The 22,298-nt window shown below is 39.6% G+C and overlaps 1 protein-coding gene across 7 annotated transcripts in view; it reads left to right on the top strand.

Annotated features, from left to right (window-relative positions):
- The window catches only part of LTBP1 (latent transforming growth factor beta binding protein 1), a 423,359-nt gene that overhangs the window by 227,086 nt on the left and 173,975 nt on the right, over window positions 1-22,298 (top strand). For all 7 annotated transcript variants that reach the window (XM_029231490.1, XM_029231496.1, XM_029231494.1 and 4 more), the window contains 2 exons: window positions 17,054-17,156; window positions 21,179-21,250. In XM_029231490.1, coding sequence (XP_029087323.1) covers window positions 17,054-17,156; window positions 21,179-21,250 — 175 coding nt within the window. The remainder of the gene's footprint in view (window positions 1-17,053; window positions 17,157-21,178; window positions 21,251-22,298) is intronic.

The following is a 22,298-nucleotide window of genomic DNA, read 5'->3' as shown; positions in this document are numbered from 1 at the left end:
ATGATGATAAATACTGTTTTTTTTTTCCTCATCCTCATTCCATTTTTTCTCCTTTTGTATATAAAAGAATTTATAGGGCTTCCCTGGTGGCGCGGTGGTTGAGAGTCCGCCTGCCGATGCAGGGGACACGGGTTCGTGCCCCGGTCCGGGAAGATCCCACATGCCGCAGAGCGGTTGGGCCCGTGAGCCATGGCCGCTGAGCCTGCGCATCCGGAGCCTGTGCTCCACAACGGGAGAGACCACAGCAGTGAGAGGCCCGCGTACCGCAAAAAAAAAAAAAAAGAATTTATATATGAAATTGGATATTGTTTCAACAAGATCTCTCTTTGAGACTGTGCATTTACTCTAGTGATACTGCTGTTGTGCAGTTTGGAAACTGGTTTTGAAGGAAGTGTTTCAGAACCAGTTAACAAGCTGCACATGAAAACTAGTCTTCGATTTTCTGCAGCTCACCCATTTAATGTATTCTCAATGAATCCGAAAGTTTCTGATGCTCAGTTCAGCCTCTCGTGGGCTGAATACCACCATTGAGGGCATTTAAAATAACATGTATTCAGCCCTGAAGAGAATTCTGAAATCCGGACAGAGGAGTTCTAAATATTTTGAACAAAGACAGCAATACTTTCAAGATGACACTTGGGAGAGGACTGGCTTAGAGTGTGCAGGCTTTGATGGAGTTGAGAAAATGGTCTGATGGCTCTGTGGCTTTGGGGCAGGCATCTTAGTAAGGCCGTGTATTTTTATAAAATAGTTGATAGTGAACATTCACATGTATGGCCTTACCTGACCTTCAAAACAACCTCATAACAAGGAAAAGTAGGTATTCTTGTCTCCCATTTACTTAAGTGAAACTTGAGGTTCAGAGAGGTAAGGGGACTAGCTTGTGTTGGTATTTCCAAATAATAGCTCTTTTTCCACTTTGGCAAACTCACCGTATCTCTGGCCCTTGGTTTCTTTATTTTTCAAATAACTGGTTTGGCTGAGAAGACTACCAAGGCCTCTTTTAGTCATGCAGTCCTCTGACTGTGATGATTTTGATGTCTCTCTTCTTCTCTGCAATCTTAGACGCCACTGATACTTACATATGCACAGGATCTGTGGACAAAGCAAACTGTACAAACCTCGAATACAGTCAGTACCTAGAAAGATCTTTCAAATCCACCCCGACTTCAGAGACTCAAGTGTTTGCTCCTCTAAAAAGCATTTCAATCCTTCAATGCACATTGCTCTCTCCTCCCGACCTTTTACTGCATGTAGAATCCAGTCAGACCATTTTGAATTTAGTTGTTTTAAAGTTGATGATTTTGTGCCTCTCTTCTCTTCCCCACAAGCTTGTGCTTTGCATGAGGACAGGGCCACTTACAGACTGAGCTCAGTACTGGGCACAGGTGAGTCGTCAGTAAGTATATTAGTATTAGTCAGTGTAGGCTAGGTTTTGCTGCAGTAATAAACATTACAAAAGCTTACACTTTGTATGCACTATATGTCTAACAGGTGAGCAGGGGAGCTCTGTGCTACACATCTCTCAGGGACTCAGGCTGTTGGTGGTTTCCACCATGTTACTGCTGTGCTGTATGGAATACATGACCTCTCAATTCTGACAGCAAGAGAAGTCTTAACCCCCAATGTGACTGTAATTGGAGATAGTCTGTAAGGAAGTAATTAAGATTAAATAAAGTCATAAGGGTGGGGCCCTGATACGATAGGATTAGTGTTCTTGTAATAAGAGATACCAGAGAGCTCCCTCTCTTCATCATGTGAGGACATAGCAAGATGGCAGCCTCTTATAAGCCAGGAAGGGAGTCCTCACCAGAACTGGCCATGCTAGCACCTTGATTTTGGTTTTTGACACTCCAGAACTGGGAGAGAAAATAAATGTTATTGAAGCCACCCCGTCTCTGGAGTTTCGTAATGGCAGCCCAAGCTGACTAACAGAGTAAGGGACCAGAGCATGTGGGGAAGCAAGTGGTTCTTTGGTGAGCAGTAAATGTTCCCACCACAAGTGGCAGAGCAGTGGTCAAGACAGACATGGTTCCCTGCTCACAGGGAATTAAAGAAACTTATTAATATGGCTTGTGGCATTCAGTTTTTCTATACTACTTGTGACCAAACCACAGGTAATTATTAGTTTTGAGTTCTGTGTACTTGGATGAGATACCGAAAAACTGAAAGCTTAACCAAGTGAGGCACATGTTACAGCTGACAGACATAGTGTTATGAGGCCTTAAATGGGTTTTTGTTCCTTTCAGTATCTCTATGTAAACAAAAATGAAACTGACAAGCAATGAAGCTTCATAGAAAGAATTTCTCTCAATACAATTCTAGAAATAAGCATTGGGGAGAATAGGCCTTATGTTCATCATTTGTGAGTGATCTGATTGCTGTAGTAATAACCATGCCATGCCTACATGCCTGTCTTTATTTCCTCCCTCATCTTGAGTCTAACTTTGTAAAGGAAATATCCTTGGTAATGGAAGTTTGGATAAATTTCATGTTTGTACCATCTAGTACTAGGATTTATGATGTTATTTGTGTTTTGCTGCAAGGAAAGGCTAACAGGAATTATGTTGGGATATAATCATGAAAAAACATAATTCTTTTTGCAATTTAAGAATAGCAAGACACATACATCATAGCTTGCTAGACTTGACTGTTGAAATACTCAAATCATTGTAGAGGTGGAGAAAATAGGCAGCCCAAATTTGATCGTTTATTTAGAAAAGATGTCAAGTAGAATCATACGTTTCATGCTTAAGAATTTTTTCTCCTTTTATGTTACTTTAAAACCATTTTTGCCTTAGTGTAACTTTAAAAATACTGTTTCATAAAACTAAAGTAGTTGTCTGGAATTCCTTGAAGCCCATGGTTTGGCTTCAGCAGGCTTTAAACAAATACACTGTCAGAAATCAATGTGGATACATTTCCAACAGTTAATGCCCTAGTCACAGTAGATACTTTGTAAAATCAATACCCTGAAATATCAGAGGATTATGGTTGTATCAGATACACCACATGCCTAACATTGTTTTAATTACTCTAATAAAAGAAAGCTGGGTGGACTTTAAAAAAACAAAACAAAAACAACAAAAAAAATCTTGCCTGTAAAGAATGTTCTGCTCAAGCCAAAGCAAATTTTTTACAAGTTCTTTTAGAAAATCTGGAAGTATTTAAGCGTTTTCCTCTTCTTCTTATGAGACAATGCCTGTTACCCTGCCAGTGCTCCATCGTACAATATTCTCCTTTATGACAACAGGCGTTTAGAACAAGTTGATCAAATATGTTGCTATAGTTACGTTAGTGATAGGGTTCAGAGATTTGGACCCTTTTTCTCATTGGCACATAGACATGAACATATTTAATGTTCTGGTATATGGACGCTGAAGAGTTCTCATGAGGTTTTCTAGTTTGATTTGGAGCCATAGTTGGTCCACAGGCTGGAGGACTGTTTTGCTCGGAAGATGGGCAGAAGTCATTTTGCCAAAGTGGAGATGTGTTTATATCACAGCGAAAAGATTAATAGAAACAAAGAGGCCCTGTGACAGAAGTTTGGATTAATTGTTACATTACATACAGGGAGAACTTTCCCCATGAGGGTCCTGGTTCTGGTTTTTATGAGAAATCCCAGATTTTCAAAAAATGGGATTCACATTCCTCAACCAGATTCATAGAACTGAGGGTGTAGCTTCTGTTTGCCAGAATACCTCAAGGCTTTGTGCCAGAACATTGGAATAAGGTGCTTCTGGGTGGGGGTAGAGGTGAGCATGGCAGTTCCACACTTGGAATAATTTATGGGACACCTGTGCAGAGTGGGTTGATCAACCATAATGTGACTTTAAAATGAGTCATCGCTCTCAAGGCATGGAAAATCTGTGTCTCCATGACTGTCTTGAATAATTTCTGATATTTTGCCTATTGGTAATCATCTATTCATTATAATTCTTATAATTTAGAAAGGAGCCATTTAAAAGCCATGACTGTTTTTAGAAAGAGCTGCCTTTTTTGTGTGAATAGTGACTAGCAGGAAAGGGAGAGGGTATGAAGCAGGGTCCAGAAGAGGAGGCCCATTCTGGTTATCACTGATCAAGTTGGTCCAGGTCATGGTATGATGTTAGGACTAGGAAGCATGTGGCAGCAGGGAATCTAGTGTATCAACCTGGCAGGCAGGGAACATTTAAGGAACATGGAGCTTCACAGGTTACCCTCACCCCTGCTCTAGAGTCTTCATAAAATCATAGAATCTAGGTGCATCAATGAATATTTGCAATTAGTCTATCCTTAAAATGTGATTGGTGAGGAAGCTAAAGTCCAGAGATAAATAAATTTGCTTCACGTCTTGTTTTGAGTTTATGGTAGGTAAGGGCCAAGACTGAGGCTTTCTGCTTCCTACTCCAATATTGTTTCTACTGTTCCATCCAGGCTCTTAGGTCATTTCTCCTCGGTGTGGAGGATTCACAAGAAACCATTGCTGTCTGTATAAGTCAGCTTGGGCTGCCATAAAAAATACTACAGACTGGGTGGCTGAAACAACCAAAATTTATTCTCATAGTTCTGGAGATTGGAAGTCTAAGATCAAGATGTTGAGAGATTCAGTTCCTGGTCGGGCTCTCTTCCTGGTTTGTAGATGGCCACCTTGTCACTGTCTTCAGATGGCAGAGAGAGAAAGGGCTCTGGTCTGTCTTCCTCTCCTTATAAGGACACTAATCCTATCACAAGGGCCCCACCCTCATGACCTCATCTAAACCTAATTACCTCCCAAAGGTCTTACCTCCTAATATCATCCTGTTAGGGGTTAGATGTGAATTTGCATGGAGGGGCACACCAACATTCAGTCCATAATACTAGCTGAACGTGAAAGAACAGATACATTCGCTGGGACATGTTTTAGGGAGTTCCATGTTCTGCGGTGTCTTGTGATTGCACCATGTATGCTTGGGAGCAAATGCAGAGTAGGCTTCACTATTTTGGCTTCATGGTCTTGGTCCTCTGGCACCAAGACATGGCATATGACAAGAAGGAGCTTGATGTCCCCAAAGTGAAATCACCTGCTGCTTGAACATTGATATTAACTGGTTGACTTATTGTGATACCATGTTGTCCTTATTGAGTAGAATAAAAATGAAATCCAGATAATCACAAACTCTCCACAGCATTTACTCCCTGACCATTTTCTACCGGTCAGAGCACTTTTGTGAAAACCTGAACATTTTTAGCAAAATCTTAAGAATATCGTGTTTCTTCTTAAATATCTAGAGCTAACTTGTTATTTTTTTTTTATACATCTTTTCTCTGTAAGTTGAATCTGGGACACTGTATTATATTGAGTAACTGTTAGATTACTTTGTCATTTGTTAAATAAGCCCGGATTTTTAAATGAGGGACCCAGAGGAAGGGGTCTAATATTGACTGTGAGCCATGCATGTCTGGACATGTGGCTGTCTCACGTAGAATCTGCCTCTGTGTATTGTCTAAGTTTTGAGAGCTCTGTGAAAATGGACATTTTTAGTCCCATTTTATAGAGAAAAATAGGCAGAGAGAGGTTGAGAGTTTTGCCCATGGCCATGTAGGTGATGATGGGTAAAGTGAGGATTTGGACCCACGTTTGTCCAACTTCAAAGACTATGCTCCTGTCATTTATTCAGTTACGGGTCATCTTTACACTGCTTTTCACTGGACCCACAGGGGGTAGAATTGTGTGGGAAGGTCAATTTCACAGTCATAAAGCACTAATTCTGCCAAACATGGAGATGCCTGGGAGTTTGTTTTGTGTTGGGACCTCTCTTACTGGGACAGCATTTGTTGGGAAAGAGATCATTTGTGGTGAACTTAAAAACCCCCTTCTGCTAGTCATGTGAGGAGAAGTATAGCTAACGGGCCTTTAATAATTATCCAATTTTATATTTTGGTCCTCTATTACTGATCATGTTGACCTTAAATATAATTTCTTCCCTTTTTCCCCCCATGAATGATGTACTCTATCCCGATAATTCTTACTTACTTTTGAGGGGAAGTACCAGATGTAGAATACTATACTTTTATAAAAACATACTCTTTTCTTCCTCTTCTTCCTCCTCTTTATCAATATTTCCATGTTTGCCACACTGCTTCAAAGATGTCAGATATCTCACTGGAAGCAATCCAAAACTTTTGGGAAAAGGAATGGTTACCTTTGCTTTTCCCTGTCTCCTGATTAATTTTGATATCCAACTACAGATTGACTCCCACTTTGGGAGAATTCTCCATGGCTTAGCTCCACCTCATTCTCTGACTTTCCCCACCGGCTTGCTGTTCCTTTGCATTTGGCCTGCCTTTCTCTGTCCTTCCCCCACCCTCGCCCTGGGGTCTCTTCCAGTTGTATTAGGTATTGGGCTTAGTTAAAGCTGCTCCATCCCTTTGGAATCTCTCTCCCCAGTCCAGCCGTTGAGTCACTGCCTTGTTTCAGTTCTTGCCTAAACACAGCTCTGCATACTCTTGCAAGAAAGAGTTGCAATGCATCAGCCTCTCTTCTTTCATGTTTTACTTTGGTGCAATCTCTAGGAGCATTTTAGAAATCTGTATTCCTTTAACATTTTAGGTTCTGTTTATTTGTTTCTTTGGTTCTAGCGCCTTAATCTCTTTGAGAAAATGTTCTTTATTCAAACTCAAAGTATTTTATACTTCAATGTATAATGGTTCCTGATAACAAAATAAAGTGAGCTACATACATGTGATAAGGATAATTTGTAAGAGTACTTCACTATTAACATTTTTAAATGTCTTAAGTAGTGGGTCCTTGACATGGTGGCCATCTTCATGAAGTGACCCTTCTACTACTGAAATATCTGAACCCTTTTAAGAAATGTATCCTGAGAGCCTAACAAATTGGCCAGCACTGTGCCACTTGATAGGTTGCACACACACAAGATATAAGCTGAGGAGGACGGTGCAGATCCAGCCCATGCTCTGCTTACCAAACACTATGTCCTGGTGCAGAACACACCCCAACAGATCACCTTCTTTTAGTCCCTGCACAGGGGCTGATGGGGTAAGGTCAACCATGCTTGGACATGCATCATTTAATCTCACCACAATCCTTTGAAGTTGGGATTACTGTCCCATTGTCTCAGTACTGGTCAGGAGAGGCTGGATACTCTGTGGAACATCTCATCAGAGAGAGCTGGGGTTTAGATCCAGCTGTAATGATTCCAATGCAGTACTCCTTCCTTTTCCCCAAGGCTGAATCTTCCTTGGAGAAGATCCACTGGCCCAGTGTAGCAAACGTTCTTGAAATGAGGATATTATAGGTACCAGTAATCTTAAGGTATGAAAATTGAATCTCTTGAAACCACACTCCAATGTTTATCACAGTCTCTTCGAGCAATTGTTCATCTCTGAAGCAACTCCAGTGGTGAGATTTTAATTGACAAAAAATATAAGCCATGATAAGTTGAAAACTTATCATTCCAGCTTATATATTTATAGGGAGATCTAAAACCAGTTGTCATCACAGCTTTATTTTGAGTATCAGGAAAGTGGTATGGTGTTTTAAAACTGAGGATTTGCAAGGTAAGTTCTTCAGGTAAGTCTCCAGATAAGTGTTCTCAGTCAGGTCAAGATTTAGAAGAGTACAGTATCTTGCAGTCTGTTAATTCTTAACAGTGGTTAACAAAGGCTTTTACACCATTGCTTGCAATAATTTTTTGTTGTAAAAGTCAAACCATGAACATTCATGGAGTAATTGTAATGATTTTTAAATAGTCTTACCTTCTGATATATAATGCTAATACAGGTATGCAGACAGGAAAGGTCGAGTTATTTTCATGCACCCAATCTTCTAAGAATCATGGTGATTAGGACTTGGAGTAGCTCTATTTGTTTTTACCTTTTCTCTCTAGTTTGCATAAGTCCTCACCTCTCAGGCTGGGGTGAGCATCTCTGGTGATGTTGATTTGAGGGACGAGGTGTGAGACACAGGAGATAGGTAGGAATGCATCTGCCCAGACACAGTCCTGTAGAGACGTGAGAGCAACAGAAGTACTTGGGGTTTCTCTAGTGTGTAGTAATTTGCATTTCCTAAATCAAGTAATGCAACCTGTCAGTGTATACTGAGCATGGAACCCTAGACCTGGCAGAAACCCTAAGAGTCATCTACTTCATACCCTGAGCATTCCTGAGAGATGGTCCTCCAGCCTCCATTCCCAGGGAAGATATTGACCTCTTCCATAATCCTTTCTTCCTGTGATTTGCAGCCTTTAGTCCTGCTAATACCTTCACCATGCAGCTAACTTCAAACAACAAGTTGGTTTAACATATCTGAACTCTGCCATCTGTCTTATTATCTCTACTTTCTTCAGTTGATACTCACAGGACCCGGTTGCCAGAACCTTCCTTGTTCTGTTTGGACAACTCTAGGTGGGTCATACATTTGCTGAATCCTGGAAGGGACATGTGGGGTTAGAGTGTCCCCTATCTGCAGCCAGAGGTTGTGGGAACTTTTTGAGGAGCTTTATCACATTGATCAATGGACAGGATAGATTTTTCTTTCTGACTTGAAATAGCTAAATATTGGGTTATAAAGTTAGCACATTTCTCCTGGATTTCTAATAAGATATGCCGTGCAATGAGAGACAGGCTTTCTCTGAAAATGTGGTGAGTGATTCACATAGGAGAAATTCATTTGTATTTTTTTTGTTTGTTTCTTTTGTTTTGTTTTTAAAATTTTTGCATTTTATTTTATTTTATTATACAGCAGATTCTTATTAGTCATCAATTTTATACACATCAGGGTATACATGTCAATCCCAATCTCCCAGTTCATCACCCCCCCCCCCCCCCCTCCACTGCTTTCCCCGCTTGGTGTCCATATGTTTGTGCTCTACATCTGTGTCTCAATTTCTGCCCTGCAAACTGGTTCACCTGTACCACTTTTTTAGGTTCCACATATATGCGTTAATATACGATATTTGTTTTTCTCTTTCTGACTTACTTCACTCTGTATGACAGTCTCTAGATGCATCCACATCTCTAAAAATGACCCAATTTCGTTCCTTTTCATGGCTGAGTAATATTCCATTGTATATATGTGCCACACCTTCTTTATCCATTCATCTGTCAACGGGCATTTAGGTTGCTTCCATGACCTGGCTATTGGATATTGTAAATAGGGCTGCAGTGAACATTGGAGTGCATGTGTCTTTCTGAATTATGGTTTTCTCAGGGTATATGCCCAGTAGTGGGATTGCTGGATCATATGGTAGTTCTATTTTTAGTTTTAAAAGGAACCTCCATACTGTTCTCCATAGTGGCTGTATCAGTTTACATTCACACCAACAGTGCAAGAGGTTCCATTTTCTCCATACCCTCTCCAGCATTTGTTGTCTGTAGATTTTCTGATGAAGCCCATTCTAACTGGTGTGAGATGATACCTTATTGTACTTTTGATTTGCATTTCTCTAATAATTAGTGATGTTGAGCAGCTTTTCATGTGCTTCTTGACCATCTGTATGTCTTCTTTGGAGAAATGTCTATTTAGTCTTCTGCCCGTTTTTGGATTGGGTTTTTTGTTTCTTTAATATTGAGCTGCATGAGCTGTTTATATATTTTGGAGACTAATCCTTTGTCCGTTGATTCATCTGCAAATGTTTTCTTGCATTCTGAGGGTTGTCTTTTCGTCTTTATGGTTTCCTTTGCTGTGCAAAAGCTTCTAAGTTTCATTAGGTCCCATTTGTTTATTTTTGTTTTTATTTCCATTACTCTAGGAGGTGGGTCAAAAAAGATCTTGCTGTGATTTATGTCAAAGAGTGTTCTTCCTATGTTTTACTCTAGGAGTTTTATAGTGTCTGGTCTTACATTTAGGTCTCTAATCCATTTTGAGTTTATTTTTGTGTATGGTGTTAGGGAGTGTTCTAATTTCATTCTTTTACATGTAGCTGTCCAGTTTTCCCAGCACCACTTGTTGAAGAGACTGTCTTTTCTCCATTGTATATCCTTGCCTACTTTGTCATAGATTAGTTGACCGTAGGTGCCTGGGTTTACCTCTGGGCTTTCGATCTTGTTCCATTGATCTATGTTTCTGTTTTTGTGCCACTACCATATTGTCTTGATTACTGTAGCTTTGTAGTATAGTCCGAAGTCAGGGAGTCTGATTCCTCCAGCTCCGTTTTTTTCCCTCAAGACTGCTTTGGCTATTCGGGGTCTTTTGTGTCTCCATACAAATTTTAAGATTTTTTGTTCCAGTTCTGTAAAAAATGCCATTGGTAATTTGATAGGGATTGCATTGAATCTGTAGATTGCTTTGGGTAGTAGAGTCATTTTCAAAATATTGATTCTTCCAATCCAAGAACATGGTATATCTCTCCATCTGTTGGTATCATCTTTAATTTCTTTCATCAGTGTCTTATAGTTTTCTGCATACAGATCTTTTGTCTCCCTAGGAAGGTTTATTCCTAGATATTTTATTCTTTTTGTTGCAATGGTAAATGGGAGTGTTTCCTTAATTTCTCTTTCAGATTTTTCATCATTAGTGTATAGGAATGCAAGAGATTTCTGTGCATTAATTTTGTATCCTGCAACTTTACCAAATTCATTGATTAGCTCTTGTAGTTTTCTGGTGGCATCTTTAGGATTCTCTATGTATAGTATCATGTCATCTGCAAACAGTGACAGTTTTACTTCTTCTTTTCCAATTTATATTCCTTTTATTTCTTTTTCTTCTCTGATTGCTGTGGCTAGGACTTCCAAAACTGTGTTGAATAATAGTGGTGAGAGTGGACATCCTTGTCTTGTTCCTGATCTTAGGGGAAATGCTTTCAGTTTTTCACCATTGAGAATGATGTTTGCTGTGGGTTTCTTGTATATGGCCTTTATTATGTTGAGGTAGGTTCCCTCTCTGCCCACTTTCTGGAGAGTTTTTATCATAAATGGGTGTTGAATTTTGTCAAAAGCTTTTTCTGCATCTATTGAGATGATCATAAGGTTTTTATTCTTCAGTTTGTTAATATGCTGTATTACATTGGTTGATTTGCATGTATTGAAGAATCCTTGCATCCCTGGGATAAATCCCACTTGATCATGGTGTATGATCCTTTTAATGTGTTGTTGGATTCTGTTTGCTAGTATTTTGCTGAGGATTTTTGCATCTATGTTTATCAGTGATATTGGTCTGTAATTTCCTTTTTTTGTAGTATCTTTGGTTTTGGTATCAGGGTGATGGTGGCCTCGTGGAATGAGTTTGGGAGTGTTCCTTCCTCTGCAATTTTTTGGAAGAGTTTGAGAAGGGTGGGTGTTAGCTCTTCTCTAGATGTTTGATAGAATTCGCCTGTGAAGCCATCTGGTCCTGGACTTTTGTTTGCTGGAAGATTTTTAATCACAATTTCATTACTTGTGATTGGATTGTTCATATTTTCTATTTCTTCCTGGTTCAGTCTTGGAAGGCTATACCTTTCTAAGAATTTGTCCATTTCTTCCAGGTTGTCCATTTCATTGGCATAGACTTGCTGGTAGTAGTCTCTTAGGATGCTTTGTATTTCTGCAGTGTCTGTTGTAACTTCTCCTTTTTCATTTCTAATTTTATTGACTTGAGTCCTCTCCCTCTTTTTCTTGATGAGTCTTGCTAATGGTTTATCAATTCTGTTTATCTTCTCAAAGAACCAGCTTTTAGTTTTACTGATCTTTGCTATTGTTTTCTTTGCTTCTATTTCATTTATTTCTGCTCTGATCTTTATGATTTCTTTCCTTCTGCTAACTTTGAGTTTTGTTTGTTCTTCTTTCTCTAGTTCCTTTAGGTGTAAGGTTAGATTGTTTATTTGAGATTTTTCTTGTTTCTTAAGGTAGGCTTTTATAGCTATAAAATTCCCTCTTAGAACTGCTTTTGCTGCATCCCATAGGTTTTGGATTGTCTTGTTTTCATTGTCATTTGTCTCCAGGTATTTTTTATTTTCTCTTTGATTTCTTCAGTGATATCTTGGTTATTTAGTAACGTAGTGTTTAGCCTCCATGTGTTTGATGTTTTTTCCCCTGTAATTCATTTCTAATCTCATAGTGTTGTGGTCAGAAAAGATGCTTGATATGATTTCAAGTTTCTTCAATTTACTGAGGCTTGATTTATGACCCAAGATTTGATCTATCCTGGAGAATGTACCGTGCGCACTTGAGAAGAAAGTGTAATCTGCTGTTTTTGGATTGAATGTCCTATAAATATCAACTAAATCTATCTCGTCTATTGTGTCATTTAAAGCTTCTGTTTCCTTATTTATTTTCATTTTGGATGATCTGTCCATAGGTGTAACTGAGGTGTTAAAGTCCCCCACTATTATTGTGTTACTGTCGATTTCCTCTTTTACAGCTGTTAGCAGTTGCCTTATGTATTGAAGTGCTCCTATGTTGGGGGCATATATATTTATAATTGTTATATCTTTTTCTTGGATTGATCCCTTGATCATTATGTAGTGTCCTTCCTTGTCTCTTGTAACATTCTTTCTTTTAAACTCTATTTTATCTGATATGAGTATTGCTACTCCAGCTTTCTTTGATTTCCATTTGCATGGAATAACTTTTTCCAATCCCTCACTTTCAGTCTGTATGTGTCCCTAGGTCTGAAGTGGGTTTCTTGCAGACAGCATACATATGGGTCTTGTTTTTGTATCCATTCAGCAAGCCTGTGTCTTTTGGTTGGAGCATTTAATCCATTCACATTTAAGGTAGTTATCGATATGTATGTTCCTATGACCATTTTCTTAATTGTTTTGCTTTTGTTTTTGTAGGTCCTTTTCTTCTCTTGTGTTTCTCACTTAGAGAAGTTCCTTTACCATTTGTTGTAGAGCTGGTTTGGTGGTGCTGAATTCTCTTAGCTTTTGTTTGTCTGTAAAGGTTTTGATTTCTCCATCGAATCTGAATGAGATCCTTGCTGGGTAGAGTAATCTTGGTTGTAGGTTCTTCCCTTTCATCACTTTAAGTATATCATGCTACTCCCTTCTGGCTTGTAGAGTTTCTGCTGAGAAATCAGTTGTTAACCTTATGGGAGTTCCCTTGTATGTTATTTGTTGTTTTTCCCTTGCTGCTTTCAGTAATTTTTCCTTGTCTTTAGTTTTTGCAATTTGATTACTATGTGTCTTGGTGTGTTTCTCCTTGGGTTTATCCTGTATGGGACTCGCTGCGCTTCCCGGACTTGGGTGGCTATTTCCTTTCCCATGTTAGGGAAGTTTTCCACTATAATCTCTGCAAATATTTTCTCTGGTCCTTTCTCTCTCTCTTCTCCTTCTGGGACCCCTATAATGTGAATGTTGTTGCATTTAATGTTGTCCCGGAGGTCTCTTAGGCTGTCTTCATTTCTTTTCATTCTTTTTTCGTTATTCTGTTCTGCAGCAGTGAATTTCACCATTCTGTCTTCCAGGTCACTTATCCATTCTTCTGCCTCAGTCATTCTGCTATTGATTCCTTCTAGTGTAGTTTTCATTTCAGTTATTGTATTGTTCATCTCTGTTTTTTTGTTCTTTAATTCTTCTAGGTCTTTGTTAAACATTTCTTGCATCTTCTCCATCTTTGCCTCCATTCTTTTTCTGAGGTCCTGGATCATCTTCACTATCATTATTCTGAGTTCTTTTTCTGGAAGGTTGCCTATCTCCACTTCGTTTAGTTGTTTTTCTGGGGTTTTATCTTGTTACTTCATCTGGTACATAGCCCTCTGCCTTTTCATCTTGTCTATCTTTCTGTGAATGTGGGTTTTTTTCACAGGCTGCAGGATTGTAGTTCTTATTCTGCTATCTGCCCTCTCTCGTTTGTATTTTTAAGTTGTAAAAATCACTTTTATCTGGGAATAAAACTGTGGTTCAATAGAGTCAGCCTGTGTCCATGTGATAATGTCTCATGGAGAAGCAGAATCTTCCATTCTGAGAGAAGGTCATCCCGGATTCTAACATCGTTTTCAATGTGGTTGTCTCCAGTGTGGCCTTTTGGTGTGGAGGGGAGATTGTTTCTCTACCTTCTTTTACTCTAGATGCTTCCTACATCCAGGTAAGACGTAGTGGTGCTGAGTAGTCTCTTGTGTGAGAGCCCTCATCTGGCCACAAAGATGTCTCAGGTGGAGTTTCTAGCTACACGTTGAAGTCTGCATTGTTAAATAACTAAAGGGGCGTACATGAAACCTTGTGCCTTGTTATAAGCCTGGTTTCATCCCTTGCAGTCTGTCCTCATACTGTGCAGACCCAGTTTTGAGAAGAACACACAGTGTCATGGTACCACCTACGCTGCCATTTATTTAATCAATTTGGATGGCTTGTGCTGCTCTTGGAGGTGGACCCGCAAAACAAGGCCATGGGATAAAGCGGCCTGAATCCTGTAATGAAAACCTTGTACATTTTTGGAGGCCTGGTCAGGAAAAATGATTTATTTTTGCCTTCCCAAATAAAACATTCTCGGAATCCAAGGTGAAAATTGGATTTTAACTGCTACTAAAATTTAGAGCATATAAAATCGGCAAGTGTTGAGAGTTTTGCTTGGTGAAGGGAAGAACCTAGAGAGTCTGTGACAAGAATGGACTACATGGGATGTGCACTGGTGTCTTATGTAAATCTGACTGATAAAACTGGAAATAAACCATAAGCAAATTTTGGCAGTGGACTGCAACAGTAGACACCTCTGGCCTCTCACTGTTGTGGCCTCTCTCGTTGCGGAGCACAGGCTCCGGACGCGCAGCCTCAGCGGCCATGGCTCACGGGCCCAGTCGCTCTGCGGCATGTGGGATCTTCCGAGACTGGGGCACGAACCCGTGTCCCCTGCATCGGCAGGTGGACTCTCAACCATTATGCCACCAGGGAAGCCCTTCTGTGTTCTTAACATAATCATTTTGTTTCCAGTTTTATGCCTGGAGCACTGTTCTTTCTTCCGTGCTTCATATTTCAGATTTAAGCCTTCTGTGATTAAGGTAAAGGAGTCTGGGAACTACCTCAATCCAGCCAGTGTGTGCTCTTCTTCCCTCAGGTTCTCCATTTTGTACAAGTGTTCACACTCCCTTCCCCTTTCCCCCCTCCCCTCCTCCTGCTTATCATACGCTATTTTTGGAGAGCATACAACATCCTGTTGAAATCATTAAAAACCACAAAAACCTAAGGAATTCAAAGCTATGATGTAACAAAAACTTCATTAGCTGAGCTGAGCCTTCTCTGGTTTTGTTTGACAATTGGGACATGTCGTTACTTAGAGCCTCGTTGGGAATGCTGCATGGGTAGACCTGGTGGGAAAGCAGCGCTGTCCCTGGAGGCCTGCCAGGTGACTGGTGTCTACTCACTGCTGCCCTTCTTCGAGTCACCACCTGCCCCAGCTTTTTGTCCCTGAGTTCTGCTTGCTAGCCTGGGCGAGTTTACTAATTTCCATGGTTTTTCCCAGAACCACTGCTTGCTTGAATGGATGGCAACTAGTTTGTTGGTTTCCTAGTTCCTCAGGTTGTTTGCTCCTTTCTTCCACATTTATTGAGCGTTTATTTGCAATGTGTACTGTGTATTGGGATATAAATAAGATACATCTGTGTGTTTAATTAAAATGAGTAGTGGAAGCAGTGGAATTGTGTAGAAAGTGCCCCGGAGTAGAGGGGATGGTTGGAGGAACTTGCTGAAATTGAGGAGAGAGGAGGCTTTGTGGTGAGGGTTCTGCAGGGCTGGGGATTAAGGGATAAAGAAAGTTTCTCAAGGCAAAAGGAGAAGGAAGGGTGTTCCAGAGAGGAGAAACTTTTGGAAAGACAGTTTGTACAGAAGATAAGGAGTCCTTTGGTGTGCCTGAAGAATGGATGTAGAGAGGTGGAAGGGGACAGAGAGGAAGATTGTCTAAGGTGAGAACAGGAAGGTCCCATGTATCATGCTAGGGAGGTTGCAGTCTTCAGACAGTGGAGAGTCGCTGAAGGTTTTCAATCAGAGTGATGTGATCAGACTTGTCTTTGGAAAGATGACTCTGGAAACCATTTGGAGAATCTTACAGAGACTGAGGCAGAGGAAGGCAGAGGGACCCCTTAGATCTGGGGCGTGGGCTTAGCCTGCACAATAGGGATGAAGAGTCAGGTGACCCTTCCTGCACAGCTGGCCTCCAAATCCGTACACAGAGCAGAATCTGTTGTCCTAGAGCCTTCCCAACCCCACTGAGTTGGTCTAACTTTAGGATCCTGCCTCTCAGCCTCTTCTGACCTTGGTTGACCATAAGATGAGATGGATCTTCACATCTGTCAACTCGTGTTGCTCAGGTGGCCTCTGCGCCTGGCACTTCTGCCTGCTGGCCTGACTTAAACCTGCCAGCACCTTCCTAGCTGGGCTGACTTCCCTGGGTCAGGATGCCTGGAGCCTTTTGTCCAGAGCTGATCTGGCTCAGCCCGTGATCATATCCTGTCCCTCCCCAGGCCTCGGTGTTACAGGAGGACCAATGGCCTCTTCAGGTGGGATCTGTGCCACATTCTCAAGGTCTCTGTACATGCCTCACCCTTACAGCCCTGTTCCCTGAGTGTCCACGGCAGAGATTTCAACAGACAATTAAACCTCAAATTTAAAAAGTTTATCTTTTATTAATTTAAAAAAATTTTTTTAATTAATTTTTTAATCAGAGTATAGTTGATTACAATGTTGTGTTAGTTTCTGCTGTACAGCAAAGTGAGTCAGTTATACATATACACATATCAGCTCTTTTTTAGATTCTGTTTCCATATAGAACATTACAGAGTATTGAATAGAGTTCCCTGTACTGTACAGTAGGTTCTTATTAGTTATCTATAAAAAGTTTATCTTTTAAGTTTTGAGGTTCTTACTAAGGAAAAAATGACATTGGAAAGTTAAGTTTTATAAAGCGCTCTGAACAGTGACAGGTTTTCTGAAGACCCTAAAAATGCCAAGGAGCTCTTGGAAATATGCATGTTTACTTGAGTGCGGTATTGTGTGCTGGTGTTTTGTTCTGAGGTTTTAGAGGTCTCCCTGCCCCCCCCCCCTCCGTTCTGTGTCAATAACAAGGGAACTGTTTTATAATGTGGCTGTGAAGCACAGCAGTGCTCTGGAGCTGGGCATCCTGCATTCAATTAACCTTTGTATTTCACACCTCATCATTGCAGTGTGGCAAAGCGCTTCCTGGCCTTTCAAAGCAGGAGGACTGCTGTGGAACCGTGGGTACCTCCTGGGGCTTTCATAAATGCCAGAAATGCCCCAAGAAGCCGTGTAAGTGACGTATCATCATTCCTTTGCAGGTTAATGTAACGTATCTGTTTCCTTATGATTACAGTTTTAATGGTGAGACAACATTAGACTTCAAAGAAATCGCGTTGAATTGTAGAACGTAGTGTGATAAGTTGCATTTTCAGAAACCTTGCAAGTCTGAGAAAGCTTTCACATGGATTCTGTTTATTCATAAACACAGTTACCAGTTGCCTCGTCCAGCTGGATTACTTATTTAAAAAAAAAAAAGTCTTTAGAAAGGGGATGTGCTATAAGTAGGCTCTATTTTCTGAGGTGAAAGAAAAATAAGATCTCTTTTAAAATGATAATTAAATTTCCAAACCCTATAAAAAGTCAGAGCAGTTGCTATTTCTTAAATTACATTCCTTAAGCGAAATTTTTATTAATATCCACGACTTCTCTTGTAGTTTTTATTACACTATAGGTTTTCAAATTTCACTGAAAGGAAAAGCTAAAATGGAGAAATGAATGATTGCTGATTTGTGAAAGAGAAACTTACAGTCACTAGGACACAGTGCTTTTCTCCTTTTCCTCTTAGTTGCTACTGTTAAACTATCACATTTTCGTGACATGAATCTCTGTTGACACCCACATGCATTTAGTCTATAAAATTTGTTGTTCAGAACCTGTTGAAGTGAATAAATCCAGATGTACATCTTTCTATTACTTTTTTCACAATTTTTCTAATACTTTTCAGAAAGCCAGAGGTAACTTGTTTTAAGTTGAGCTTTTTTCCTCTTATTTGTCATGTTTTTGCCAAGAAAGCAAGTGATGTTTTTCTCTTCATCATCTTTTGCTTTGTGTTACTGAAGATTTTTATAGTTTTTTTTAATAGTTTATGCTGCAAGGATTTTCTCATTGGCTTCAATTGGCTAAGTTTTATTTACCCTTCTTTAAACGTCTGTTGATTTGATTGATGTTCTCAACTGCCTTTTAAACCTGTTCAATCTAGAATCTGCCATTTTAGAATCACTGCTCCATAGGTCTGTCTTACATACTGTTCTTCCATCGCCGTCATAATTTGTTTTAAATAAATTGTCTCTCTTCCTTGTCTTTCAGACTTACATGTTCTCTAAATCTTTTGATGTCTACGTTAATTTCACTTATTTTCTTGATAATTGCTCCTATCTTCCTTTAGAGGAATAATTTTTGGAAACACCTACTAAAGTTTCTGATAATTAATGAATTCTTCATATAGGGGGGGAAAAAACCACATAAATAAAGACATTCAGTACCGAGACATCGTCCCCAGTGGACTTTCTCTGAGTTTCCGTAATGATTACCAACGTGAATTTCCAGCAAGTGGGTTGAGTGTGATGGTCCTGCCTCACTGAAAGATCCATCTGCCTAAAATTATTGTGGCAACCTGACTGAAGGGACATCTAGGGGACATCTGGTATGATTTCAAGAGCATGGAGTTTAGAGTTAGGTAGCCCTGAGTTTGACTCCAGCTCTGTCATTTGCTGTGGAGTCTTATGGATCATGAAACGAGTCTATATTTAAAATGTTGAAGAAGCATTGCCTTTTAAAAAATGTCTTCCCTTCATTTTTGGGTAAGTTTGTCTTCAGGAATATTGTGATGGGTGGTATGTTTCCCACTGCTAAGTCTAAGGGCTGAGGAAAGAAGTCCAATTCTTACAGCTTGGTTTTGGGGCTACATTTATATTCACTAATACTTTTTCCATTTTATCTCTTATTTTTCTTTTCCATTTCTCCCCTTCTCTGTGTATCTTTTGCTTATTAAGCTTTTTCTCTTTCCTCTTATTTCCAAATCCCAGCGTTGCAAGACAGGGACAGAAGTTAAGAGTAAAGGGAATCATACTGTTTTGTTTTTCTGTTTTGCTTTGTTTTTTAATCCCTAACTCCTGACCTTCTATCATTTTCTATGTAGAATTTTATCATCTGGGGATAAATTCACTGCTTTATATGGTTTTATATCTTAATATGATAATTTAAGTAGAAGGTGAAAGTACAAAGTTGCTATCACTTTTAACTAAATGCTGATGAAAATAAGGTCATATATGGGCTCGCCTAATGTATAAATTGAAGACATTGATTCTGTTTCACGAAGAGCAATGCAGATTATGAATGAAGTAAACTATTAACATCTTGACATTTACTCCTTCTGTGCCGTCCTACGATGTGACTCACTCCCAAGAAACACACTCAGGGTCACATTCTTCCTGTGTCATTTAACAAACTTGCCTTGGTTGGTACTAATCTAAATCATATTCGTTTTGGAAAAGAGCGGACTTTCCTTGGCTTTAGACGCTAGGGTTCTGTGTTCCATGCCTTTTTTTTTTCACTCAAAGTAGTTCAAAATTCAGTTTTCAGGTGGCTGTTATTTAATGTTTTGAAGTTTTTGTTTAGCCACATACAGAAGGACCTTTCATTGTTGATCATTTCTTACTGTGAAAACGTAATTTTAAATCTGCAAATAATTTCATTAGAAAGTCTGTACTCTATTAAAAATGTACTTGGTATGAACAAGTCGCTTATCCTTTAAACATTTTTAGAAGAAAATTAGCATCAAATTCTAAACGGAAGAAGAATTTAAGATCATCTGGTCCAGCTCTTTCTGCCTTGAGGTAGATGACTGTTAATTTTTAAACAAGATATGATCTCTCTTTTGCCTTTGAACAATTCACAGACAGAGATAGCACAGTCTCTGTAGGTAACCTGCTACAAGGTGTCCTTGTTATATGGGATAAGACTGGACATGTGGCCAAGAGCCTGAATGGGCGACTCCCCCTGTACCAACCTCTTTTTTCTTTTAACCCAACATTTCCAGATTCCTCACTTTAACCATTTTCCAGCAGGAGAAATACGGCAAAGAAAGGAAGTAATAGAGGAGATGAATGCCACTAGTAAATACTCACGCTGTTCACTAGTGGTGAGAAGAAAGAGCATGTGTTAGGGGCAAAATAATTTTATTTTTCCAAAGAAAATTTCCATTTTACTTGCAACTTTCTTTTTTTTTTTTACTCCTTGTTCAGGTCTTCGAAGTGGTTTGACCATTCATCCTATTTTGATGACAGCCCATCTTCTGTTACTCATTGTCTTAATAAAATAACACCTTATTGCAGGAAACAGTGATATCTGGGCTTATTTTTGTCAGGCATTGCAGTAAGCATTTTGCATAAATTATCTCTAAACTCCACAACAACCCTGACCTGCTCAGTAGATGGGGATACTCCCATTGTACAGAATTCCATTTGAAACCCAGGAAGCTTGTCTTCCAAGGTGGCAGAGCCAAGATTTGAACCTAGGTCAACTTGGTCCCAGAACTTATGCCAGAAAGGTTCTCGGGTATCACGTTAGGATGTCAGAATTTCAGTGACTAGGATTTTGTTGATAAATTGGTGACCGCGACATTTGTATTGTTGATGAGTTTTCTGAGTTGATGAACCGTACAACTGATCAGAGCAGCCCTTCACCTCTCCCAGCTTCCTCTCCTCACCTTCTGTTCTTCCCAGCTTCATGGTATAAAGAATCAGCTCATCACTGGAATATGTGAGCCTGTAACTGAGGCGAGCATACAATTTATTGTCTAAACTGGGACACTTTTAAAAGTGAAATGGAGTGCTATTGATGAACTTTGCTGGATCAAAGGTATCACCAAGGGTTGTATGAGGCAGACCAGGATATATAGTCACCCTCTCTGAATTTATAAGAAAATACAACTCCCTGTAGTTAATCATTGGGGAGGAATTGATTCTTTTTTTTTTTTTGGTAATACATAATCACTAATTGGAAGAAAATATAGAACAGTCTTATGTTTCTTTGAACTAACATAATCAAGATTGACAACTAATTGAGATTTATGTCTGTTGCAAAATATGAGGTATACTGAAAAACAAGGAAAATGTGAAAGAAATGCATATACCTTGGGTTGGTATCTTAGAAATAAGATCACTGATGCTTTATATGGCTTTGGTTATCACATATAGTAGTTTAGGGTTGTAAGAATTTAAGCATGTAACATAACTGTTTCTTCTTTACAGCTTATCATGGATATAATCAAATGATGGAATGCCTACAAGGTTATAAACGGGTTAACAACACCTTTTGTCAAGGTAAGTTTAACTGACTTCATTGGTGTATGAGCTCAACAGTTGTTTGGCTTTTGAGAAACCTGAGTTGTTTTGCCATGCTTTGTTCATTAGCCCAGCATGTGAAGGTTACACAGAGAACCACCTCTTGCTCCCTCTGTTTAGGAAATAGAAGTTTAGTGTGTCGTTGCTAGAATTACTTCACTACCATTTGAACTTTATGGAACTTTTCCCCCTTCTGTCTATTTGTGATGAAATCCAGGAGAGTTGGGATTACATTATGGAGCCCTCTGTGGGCTCCACGCTAGTCACCTCCAGTCCACATGTGGGTGTGTGTGCATGTGAGCACATACATGGACCTGGAAGCGCTACTTCTTTACTGACATATGATTGGGCAGCAGAGTCCCCTTTTTTCTTTCATCAGACTATTTCTGGCTACCTTGAAGTATTCAGGTATTAAATATCAGAGCAAACACACATTTCTTAGTCAATAGGGTAAAACTATGTAGTTAAATGTGAAATGCCCTGAGTGCTTTTTTTTTTTTTTAACGTATTTATTGGAGTATCATTGCTTTACAATGGTGTATTAGTTTCTGCTTTATAACAAAGTGAATCAGCTATACATATACATATATCCCCATATCTCCTCCCTCTTGTGTCTCCCTCCCACTCTCCCTATCCCACCCCTCTAGGTGGTCACAAAACACCAAGCTGATCTCCCTGTGCTATGCGGCTGCTTCCCACTAGCTATCTATTTTACGTTTGGTAGTGTATATATGTCCATGCCACTCTCTCACTTCGTCCCAGCTTACCCTTCCCCCTCCCCGTGTCCTCAAGTCCATTCTCTACATCTGCATCTTTATTCCTGTACTGCCCCTAGGTTCTTCAGAACCATTTTGGTTTTTTCTAGATTCCATATATATGTGTTAGCATACGGTATTTGTTTTTCTCTTTCTGACTTACTTCACTCTGTGTGACAGTCTCTAGGTCTGTCCACTTGACTACAAATAACTCAATTTCGTTTCTTTTTGTGGCTGAGTAATATTCCATTGTATATATGTGCCACATCTTC

This window comes from Monodon monoceros, unplaced genomic scaffold (assembly GCF_005190385.1).
Source record: "Monodon monoceros isolate NGI ecotype Baffin Bay Population unplaced genomic scaffold, NGI_Narwhal_1 Super_Scaffold_19, whole genome shotgun sequence".
Taxonomy (NCBI): Eukaryota; Metazoa; Chordata; class Mammalia; order Artiodactyla; family Monodontidae; genus Monodon; species Monodon monoceros.
Note: the sequence above shows the minus strand (reverse complement) of the source record. Positions and strands in the feature narration are given on the sequence as shown.